Genomic DNA, 11,561 nt, shown 5'->3' on the forward strand with positions numbered 1-11,561 from the left:
TGTTTTTTTGACGAGGCGTTGTGCATGAGCTAACTTTCATTTGCGTACTCATTATGTTTTTCCTTTTCTCCTCCAAGCCAATGAGAATAGTGAAAGGGTTGTAAACTTTAATAGGTTTATTTGAGAATAAAACAATTATCACAATTATCAAAAGTAATAGGTGGGTGCTACTTTATATGGCCATCAACTAAGTCTTTTGATTAAGAATTTAATAATGAGAGAGGAGAATGAGCTTGATGGATCCCCTCCTTGTTGAGTTGGGCTTGAGACCCATTATTAAAGCATTTATTGAAGCACTGAACTATAATTGGTGGAGTCAAAAGCCAACTAGGGTCAAATGTCACTAGGATTTTGTAAATAAGACCTTTTAAGGCTTATTTTTCTATTCTTGTGCACAACTTGGATCCATTATCCTTACTATCATTATTCTTTGAAGTACTTAATTGAGCTTGTGATTCACTAAAGAGGAGGGCCACCATAGAGTCAAGCTTAACCATTAGCAAGAAATACTATCATTATTCTTGAAGTTCTTAATTGAGCTTGTGATTCACTAAAGAGGAGGGCCACCATAGAGTCAACCTTAACCATTAGGAAGAAGTCATGTATACGATGATCCAAGCTTTGGCACTCGAATTAAGTTTTAAGTAAGTTGATGTAATTGATATGTCAACATTTTATTTTTTATCTTTCAAATTCATGAACCCATTGATGTTGAGGAAAACCTTACTTTGAAAACAAGAATAGAATAAAACACCATAAATCCATGTATAAGAATCAATATATATTCTTGTAACATATGTTTTAAAAAAAAACCAAAATTATATAGGAAGTGTAAAAAAGTCAACCTACAAGCTAGATGATCAAGCTAAAACCAAAATAATTTTACATCTATCAACCTTAAGTAATCATCAAAAGTATAATGAAAAACAAATGGCCATTTTCAACACACTTAAGAGGAAAACGACCTTGAACCAAAACATAAATGGATGCAATGCTACCAATTTGTCCCTCAAGAATTAGAGCCCCTTAACCCAACTCCTAACAACATTTTCAAAAAGGAACACACACAACTAAAATCTAGTAAAAAAGTTTCTTCTAAGAAGCACTACATATATTGGCACACAAAATTTAAAATAGTTTAGAATTAAATTCCCAAAATAGGAGTTTCCATAATAGATTCAACATGAACAGGTTAAGCACTTTTTGTCGTACCATCATTATATTTATGCCGAAAGGCATCCCTCTTATTGGAATTGCACACTTTAATCATTTTAATAATTAAAAAAATTGATCGGATGGGTTAAATTTAAAGATGCCAGTATATTCTTATTGTTGCCACAATATCAATGGATTGAATTCATACCACTAACTTTCCTGCATATCTAAATCACATGATTAAACCTTTCTTAAATTATTTTTTTAGAAAGCTTCATTAAAAATGTACCATGCCATTTGTTAATTAACACCTATTAGGATTAACCATAATGGGAAGACTACAAAATGTAACACACACCTTACACATACACTTGTCATAGTAGTGGAAAGGTGTATTTCCAAATAATATGATCATCCGTTTCAAACCATTGGTAACATGTGTCCAATTTGAAATAATAGCTGTCGATAGTTTCATTAAATTGTACATCAATTTCACTCTTCCATGTTGTTAATAATAACTCCAAAAAACAGGTGTCTGTAGTTTCATTAACTTGTTGGTCAATTTCACCGTTTCATGCTCTTAATAATAACTCCACCACTCCATCTCGGATCTGTCAGTAGTTTCATTAAAGTGTACATCAATTTCACTCTTTCATGTTGTTAATAATAACTCCAAAAGACATGTGTCTATAGTTTCATTAACTTGTCGATCAATTTCACCATTTCATGCTCTTAATAATAACTCCGCCACTCCGTCTCAGATTGTAATGCGGAGGAATAATAGAATAAATCCTCCACTCCATCTCGGATAGTGACGTGGTGGAATAATAGAATAACTTCGTCACTCCAGGATTGTAACGTGGAGGAATAATAGCAGCTTGAGCATTTCAAATTGTGATTAAATATTTATTGTACCTGTTATTCATCACCATTCCATCTATTATAAGCAAAGGCTCCATGGATGCATGCATTTCTTAGTGCTTGGGTTGTTGGAATTGTTGAAGGATTACTCGAACGATTGCTGGAAGGATTATTGGAACGATTTGAAGGGGCTTCTCTCGGCTTCTATCTGCTAAGAAAGGTGCACAATCTTTCATAGCCTTCCTTTTCTCTACCTAGTGTTTTTTCAGGGGTTTCCTTCAAGATGCATTGGAGGAACCCTTTTGGTTGAAAATGGTAATGGTAGCAGCAAGAAGTAAAATTCATTTATCATGACATTTCTTGAATATATGTATTGATTGTCTTTGTTGGTATAGCCATTAGAATATTTCAATTTGAAAAAAATGGCTCTAGGGTTAGATGTACCTTTCTTATTTTTTGTTGAAATGGTTTGATAACTTCTGTGATCAAAATCACACGTTGAATAATTTTGGTGTCATAAGTATGTAAATCTTGGTATGTCTAGGCAAAGGCATGTTAGTATTGTTTGAAAAGTTGAATAAACGATAAATGTATTTTGGAATTACTTATTACCTTGAGACATTCCACTTCCAAATCTATGGCTTTCTTTATACCAAAAATTAGGACTTCATATTTAGGGAATTTGATAGTACATTCAAAATTGAAATGAGAAGACTTCATAGCCCAACCCTAACTCGCTAGATACATAAAAAATTATGGTCTTATTACAATATAAAAGGAACTTATGGTCTCATTACAATATAAAAGGGACTACATAGAATAATAACATGTTGCTGCCACAGTGACAAATGTTGACCTCCTCTTACAACATGTTCTGAATCCAGGTCTGTGCCCACGGGCATGCCAATCACCCAAATGCGTTCCAAACATGTGAATGCCGAGGCATCCAAAGTTGTATCGCTAAAAAGAGCCATATGGTAAGAGATGAGTTGCACGAGTAGATAGTGATAGGGGGAGGTCGGGAAGAACCATAGTTTCACGCAGAGAGTCTTCTATGAAGTAACTTTGCCATGAAGTAACTCTGTTTGTGGATTCGAACAGAGGAGGAACGAAAGGAAAGAAAAAGACAGAGCTGTAATTTGAGAGTTTTGATATGTGAATACATATAATATTAATTACAATATACATATTAATTTTAATACATTAATTAGGGTTGATTAGTATATTTTATACTTCATGTTTTTCCAACCTATTATAACTTTATCTAATATCTAATTTTATTTGAGAATTTTGATATGTGAATACATATAATATTAATTACAATATACATATTAATTTTAATACATTAATTATGGTTCATTAGTATATTTTGTACTTCATGCTTTTCCAACCTATTATAATTTTATCTAATATCTAATTATATTTTATATTATATTTGAAGTAATTTTAAATTAACATAATTTATATATTCCAAATTTATATCTTATTTTCACAAAAACAAATCAGAATAAGTAATAAATATTGTCTAATATCTAATTATATTTTATATTATAATTTAAAATTATTATATAATTATATAATTTATAGGTTCCAAATCTACAAATTATTTTCAAAAAACGATTCAGAATAAGTCTAATGAACTATACAAATTCCCACGGAGAGAAAAAGAGTAATTGCTCAGTAGAATCATGAGGGTTTTCATTATTCACGTAAATTTTATTCGTTCATGCTACTATGCTTTTCCTTAATCTCCAAAAATATAAAATATAAAGCTGTTTTAAGAAGAACATTTTATATAATCTAAAAGGATATTTCAATTATTTTATAAGTGGAGCAAATTATTTTAGTTAGAGAATATAACGCTAAGGTTAGTTACTTACAAACAATTATATTTATAAAGTGTAAAGGTCTTATGCGGAGGAAAATATGTGAATACATATAATATTAATTACAATAAATATATTAATTTAACTACATTAATTAGTGTAGGGTTCATTAGTATGTATTTTGTACTGTATCCATCATGTTTTTCCGATCTATCATAATAAAGAGTCTAAATATCAGTATCTTCAAATTCGACATGAGTCTAAACATTAGATGTTAGCCTTTGTATTGGTTTTGATGTTGTCTTTCAAATGATTTCTTAATGCTACATCACTAGTATTAAGAAACTTTTTTTATCATCTGCCTTAAGAGAAACCTTTTTTATCATCTACAATTTTCATGGGGATGATTCCACATCTTTTCCAAGTTTTGTGAGAAGTATAAAAACTTAAAGAACATGCATTATTCCTCAAGTTCATGCTCTCTAAAACCCTATTAAATGCAACTATTGCATATTTCACTTTTCTCGCTTAGAGGAACCACTCTTTACTCAAAAACCTAAGGAACTAATGACATGAATGAACATTAATGGAAAATGATAGAAACATGAAATTAATGTGACAATGAGTCCTCACTGCCATGAATAATAAAATTCTAAATATATTTATATTAAATTACTTCATATGTAAATGTCAAATTTTCATTAAATATATTTATTTTTTATTACTCTCATGAGAAATATTTTTTAAAACTTTTTATTTTTATTTTGTTTAGCAATGTTTAACGGAAGTACGAAAAATACAATAAGAAGCAAATGCAAAAAGCATTTGAAAGTATATATAGTGTAATATAAATAATGCATTGATGGTAAAAGACCAACAATGAATTGCCAAGAAAATTAAAAGAAACCAATACATAATAATTAAATCAACACATTAAATAATAAAATAAATCATCACATTTAAAAAAATCAAAGTAACACATATAAATTTAATAAATTAAAGCAACACATACAAGCTATGTTGAATGATAATAAAAACCATGCATTGTGAAGAATGCATTGTGAAGAAGGATAGTAAAATAATTTAGCTGCAGGGAAGGAATAACACAGTGCAATGCAATATATGTGTTGAAGTATACATAAAACAATACAATTGCGCTCCAAAGGAAGATGCATAAGTTGCTACATGTATTAAAGCTGGGATGGTTATTATTTTACATATGCATTATGAAGAATGCATTACATAATGAGTTAAAGAAGTGGTAACATAATGAGTTGCAATGAGTTAGAGATAAAATATGCAGATGCATTACCAGTCACCATTCAAAAGCAACAATGAGGCGACATAATGCAATGAGCTGTGTTTAATAATATATTAAAATGAATTGGGTAAGAATATATATTGAAATGATGTGTTATAACTATTCAAAAGATACATTACAACTATTGAAAAATTGTTTTAATAATCATTCTAAAGGTGCATTTGAAACCATTCAAAGACAACATTAGGTTTCAAAGACAACATTAAAACAATCACAAAATGTGTTCAATAAATATTTTAAAGCTAATTTTGGAATTTATTCCATAGAATTAATTAGCGTTACACTGAAAAGGAATTGTAAGAAAATCACTGCAAGAAAAGTATTGCATTGGGATGATATATTAATGAAGGGATAGTATATTAAAGCATCGTGTTCTAGTGAATATATAAGATAAGAGCATCTGGAAAAGAATATTTGGTGATTACATCATAATAAATTGGGTTGAAAACCATAGCAAGGCAACATTAAGAAGACATTTGAAGGGCATCATTAAAACCAATACAAAGGCTAACATCTAATTAAAGTGTGCTTATAGATTATATCCAAATACATTTTTTGTTGCATTTAATTGTAGTGGATTGGAGGAATATATCAAATATGGTGGATGGATAATAAAGTTTGCTTATAGATTATATCCAAACACGTTTTGTTTTTCATTTAATTGTAGTGGATTGGAGGAATATATTAAGTTTGGTGGATAGATATGAAAGGAGTGCATGGACAGATATATTAAATGTGTTGTGATAATTATGCCATAGGCATCCCTAATATTCGAATTTGGGGAAATTTAACATATATCATTAAATTTCCTAATATTTATTGAATTAACCTCCATATGCCACATAATCATATTCATGTAGATATTAATGTAGTCCATTACAATGATTAAGTTTTGTTAGTAATGCAGTACATTACAAGGATTATCTTATCATATTAACAATCTATTGTTTTATTAATAAATTAGTAAAATGATTCTAGATTAATTTTAAATATGAAAAAAATTAATATATAAGAATGTGTTGTTTTAGAAATTTAATAATATAATTTTAATTTGATATTTATGGATTCATTATGATTGACACAACAAAAATTTGTCAAATTCCAAACAAAACTTCCAAAACATCTTGGTTTTAGACAACCCATTAAAAATATTTATAAATATATAAAATGAAAATAATAATACAGTTTTAAGATTAAGATCAACCTATATATCATTAGTTTTTTAAAACAATGAAAACATATAGACTTAATTGTTTTAGAAACACATTTTATTAATGGTTAAGAACGTTTAAATTATACTTATTATGATTATTGTATGATTAAAAATTACATTATTAAATAAGAAACACTATCTTAATAAATATTAAGAAATTCAAATAATTAAGAAAATTTATAAATATATAAAATTATGTTGAAAAATCTCACAAACTTAAAATAGAATACATTTTTTATTATTTAAATTTCCAAATATTTATTAATTTAACCTCCATATACAGCATAATCATAATCATAATCATAATCACCTAGATAAGGAAATCCAAGTTTCCTACTAATTGATAATGTCAAATCTTATGTGTTTATCCAAGTTTCCTACTAATTGATAATGTCAAATCTTATGTGTGTGTGGTTGCTTGAGGGAGGAAAATTGTTTGATTCAATAAAAGGGTGTGAGGTATAATTATGGATATTTACATATGCATGTTTGAATAAAAATTTCATTGAGTACTAAAAAAATATGGGTTTTAAATGTAATTGGTTGTTATTAATATTATAGGAATTTGGATAATGTATATGTGTAATATGGGTTTTAAATGTAATGGGTTGTTACTAATATTATAGGAATTTGGATAATGTATATGTGTTTAGTTGTAATGTATTAATTTAAATAATTAAATGTATTTAATATGTTATTAAGAATTGTTTAAACATTTTTTTTTTAATTTTTTGAAAGAAATAGAATTATATAATTTTATAAGAGAATAATGAAAAAACTCTTCTCATTATATTACATACATATTATAATATGTTAGCAAAATAAGATATGGATTTTATAAAATTATATTATAAAAAGTTATATTAAATCTCTTAGTGTAACCTTTTTTTTAATTGTTGCATAAATTATAATTACAAAAAAAAAATATTGTATAATAAAAATATGTATAAGAACAGATTAATTAAATAAAAAAATTATTTTCAATTTTTTAAATAAACTTTAAATACCTTACTTAATATATGTTTAAATTCATGTGTTATTAGATTTTTTATTATTTATATTTTGGAAAAGATTGTTTGGAATTACAAGTAAATTTGAGTTGTAAACTCTTCACAATCAGCGTGTATGAACTCAAAAAACCATTTTAAACAATAAAAATTAAGATTGACTCAACAAAAAATTGTCAAATTCCAACCAAAAATTCCAAAACATCTAGGTTTTACACAACCCATTAAAAATATTTATAAGTACATAAAATAAAAAATATAATTCAGTTTTAAGATTAAGATCATCCTATATATCATTATTTTTTTAAAACAATGGAGACATATAGAATTAGTTGTTTTAAAAACACATTTTCTTAATGGTTAACAACATTTAAATTATAACTTTATGATTAATAATTAAATTATTAAATAAGAAATAATTTCTTAATAAATATTAAGAAATTAAAATAATTAAAAAAAGTTATAAATATATAAAATTATATTGAAAAATCACACAAACTCAAAACAAACTACATTTTTTATTATTTAAATTTCCTAATATTTATTAATTTAACCTCCATATACCACATAATCATAGTCATGTAGATATTATTGTAGTCCATTAGAATGATTAAGATATGATATTAATGTAGTCCATTACAAGGACTATCTTATGATGTTAACAATCTATTGTTTTATTAATAAATAAGTAAAATGATTTTAGATTAATTCTAAATATCAAAAATTTAATATATAAAAATGTGTTGTTTTATAACTTTAATAATATAATTTTAATTTGATATTTTTGGATTCATTATGATTGAGTCAACAAAAAATTGTCATATTCCAACCAAAAAGTATTTAGGTGGTTATTACACCTTAAAGACTACTTATTTAGGTGATTATTACACCTAATCACAATTGAAAATAGTTAATTATGATTCACATTTAATACATAATTAAAACATATAGCTAAAATAAATTCACTACTATACGAAACAAGCAGCCATGTGATCTTGAATCTCGAAGGATTAATTCTAAATATGAAAAAAATTAATATATAAGAATGTGTTGTTTTAGAAATTTAATAATATAATTTTAAATTGATATTTATGGATTCATTATGATTGAGTCAACAAAAATTTGTCAAATTCCAACAAAAAATTATTTAGGTGGTTATTACACCTTAAAGACTACTCCTTATTTAGGTGGTCATTACACCTAATCATAGTTGACAATAGTTAATTATGATTCACATTAAATACATAATGAAAACATATAACTAAAATAAATTCACTACTATACAAAACAAGTAGCCATGTGATTTTGAATCTCGAAAAAAAACCAAGTTGTTCCCCAACTATTTTTTATTAGTTAAAATTTCATTCTCACACAACCATTAACATTTTTTATCCTTAACACAATGGAAAATTGTGTAGTCCAACAAAAAGATAACATGGTGTTTTCTGGGCAATTTTTTATTGGCATTATGAATTAGGTGTTATCCTTGATGGCAACCTACCTAATGGGTTGTTCTTATTTGATATCATAAATATATTTGTAGAAACATTATAGCATCAACATTAAACATAGACCTTAATATAAACATAGTTATAGGTTTACTAACATTAATAATCTTGGATTATAGAGATTAGGTTTAAAAAATTGTGGAATTGTGTTCGTTGTTGTAATAATGTTATGATCACTCATTTGATTTTATACAATGTGTATATGTGAAGTTTTTATGTATGTGTAAATGGTAAATTATGTATGTATGTTACTTTTAATTTTATTCAACATTAAATTGTTTTGTTGATATCAAATGTGTTTTTTTTTTACTGTTAGGTGATTTCATTTTTTGATCATGGATCTAGCTATTTGGAGTTGTCTTCCATTTGAAATTCTTGAAATTTTCTTCCTCTGGCTCCCTTTATCAGTTGTGATAAAGTTTAGCATCGTTTATAAGAAATGGAAGAATGTTTTGCAAAAACCCTTCTTTCTTGTTACATTGCAAGCATGTCTCTACGAACGAATTTGGATTTTTGGTTCCTTTCCTCAATAGTGAAGATAATTGTTTTGCTGCTCAATACCTTAATCAGAATGGGCACATATCTCAATTTCATTTGCGATTCATAGATTCAAGATACATAGTAGAGTCTATTGTTGGACCAATGGTGGTTTTATCCTTACCAACAGAATGCTCCCATACACAACTATTTTGTAACGAATCCATTTACAAAGGCATTTAAAAACATAGGGCCAATACAAATTGGATACTAGGGATTCTTTTCATCATTGGAAAATGTAGGCAACAGAAAATATGACTGGGTTTTTCTAAAACATGTGTATGAAAGGATGCAGTGTAAATTTTATGTTTGTAGTACTCTTGATAGGGTATGGAAAAGGGATGCTATTCGATTTGGTGTAACTTCACCCCCTAAGAATGTAGTGTTTTATAAAATTAAATTGTTTTGGTTGTATTTGGACAAGGAGTATGAAGATTATCCTCGATACGGGTATACAATCTATTGGTTTGATGTAATAAAAAATGAATGGGGTTTTTCATTTGTTCCAATCAGTGACATATGGTGTATGTCGTTAGCAATATACATGGATCAATTGATATGCCTTGTCAATGATGGCTCCACTTCTGTATGGTCAATTGAAGAATTAGATCATTTCCAATTTGGTCAACCGTGTGTTGAACGAAGAATTGACTACTTTGAAGATGATTGGGGTTTCATATGGATGTTGTTGGAAGAAATTTTTGCAGATATAAATAGAAAATATCCTGGTTATCTTCCATTTCGAACAGTCCATGGTTTGGTTCTTATGTGCAATTGCAGTGAAGTTCCTTTCCTATTATATGACATGATGACTGGCATCTGTTTTCCAATAGATATTGATAATTCAACTAATGAAAATATGTCTAGGTTTTTGTACCCAACATTGGAGGATTACAATGATTTGATTGAGTATGGAAATGTTTTTGCAATTGCTCCCCGTATGGATTATGTTGATGAGATTCCACCATTGGATATGGATATGGATTCTTAGGATATTAGTATTCTTAGGAGTTTCTATAAATGTTTCCATTTTATATACTCTCTATGGTTGTGGAAAATATTTCCATTTTTGTCTCTATACATACTATGGGTCTTTAAGGTAATAATTTAAAATTATGTTTGTATCGATGTTTATAATGTAAAATATTTCATATTGTTTCCCCTAAAGTTTTATTAATTACATGTAAATGTGTCTCGATGTTATGCATTTTTCTTTGTTTGTATAATTATAATTCCTATGAGTTATGTTATACATGTTATTTGTATTGGTTTTTATCATTGATTCTCAAACAATGTTATATGTTTACGTACATTTTAATATTTTCATTTAGCTTTTGATAGTATATATTTCCAAATTTTTAGATATACTTCCAAGTAATATAATTCTTAGAGTATTGTGTCCCAATAGTATGGGTTTCATTTTGATTATAATATGATACATGGAAGTTTAGACTTTTTTTGTTTAAGCCATTTGGAAGAATTCATTTCTGTTTTTAGCCCTTTCGAAAAATTTGTTTTTGGTTTTAGCCATTTGGAAAAAGCCTTATACATTTTGACAATTTTATATGGTTGGAAAAAATAACATATACACTTTTTATGTTTTTTACAATTCCAAAAAAAAACTTGTGCCTTTTTCATTCTTTTGTGTTTGTTTATATTATATATTTGTTATGTTCCATGTTTATGATTCAATAATGAATATTTTATTATTCATTGTATACATGTCATCTGAAGTCACAAGAAAGCGTACAAGAAAACAAAATTTGTCACCAGAATCATGTGAGAGGTCTAATGAAAGTCGTCGTTTATGGTATCAACAAAATAAGGATTCCATAATCAGCATATGAGAGCTACATATCATAGAAAAAAAAGTGAAGCCACTCTTGAAAATGATTTTATAATTCCTCATAAGTATCATACTATGGATGACATAATGGAATGAACATTTTGTGTTGATAGTTCATTATCAGAATATGCTCCTCATCAACATAATCTTGTTGTTCGATGCTCTCGTGAAAATGTTCATAACATTGATGCACTTGGGATTAAAATTAAAATTAAGAAGGAGGGGCGGTGAGCGAAAAGCTAGGGTTACAGAGTGTTGCAGGGGTTTATCTCCATGGAAGGACGTAG

General features: G+C 27.5%; 1 protein-coding gene across 1 annotated transcript in view; it reads right to left on the reverse strand.

The window, feature by feature from the left end:
* Nucleotides 1–2,990, reverse strand: part of LOC149242437 (abietadienol/abietadienal oxidase-like) — a 6,690-nt gene extending 3,700 nt beyond the window's left edge. The window contains exon 1 of the mRNA XM_089370833.1: nucleotides 2,883–2,990. Within this exon, the coding sequence (XP_089226959.1) occupies nucleotides 2,883–2,990 (108 nt within the window). The remainder of the gene's footprint in view (nucleotides 1–2,882) is intronic.
* Between the last annotated feature and the right edge of the window lie 8,571 nt (nucleotides 2,991–11,561).

This window comes from Pinus tabuliformis, chromosome 8 (assembly GCF_031772625.1).
Source record: "Pinus tabuliformis cultivar Carrire ecotype Pingquan chromosome 8, CPIR1, whole genome shotgun sequence".
Classification (NCBI taxonomy): Eukaryota; Viridiplantae; Streptophyta; class Pinopsida; order Pinales; family Pinaceae; genus Pinus; species Pinus tabuliformis.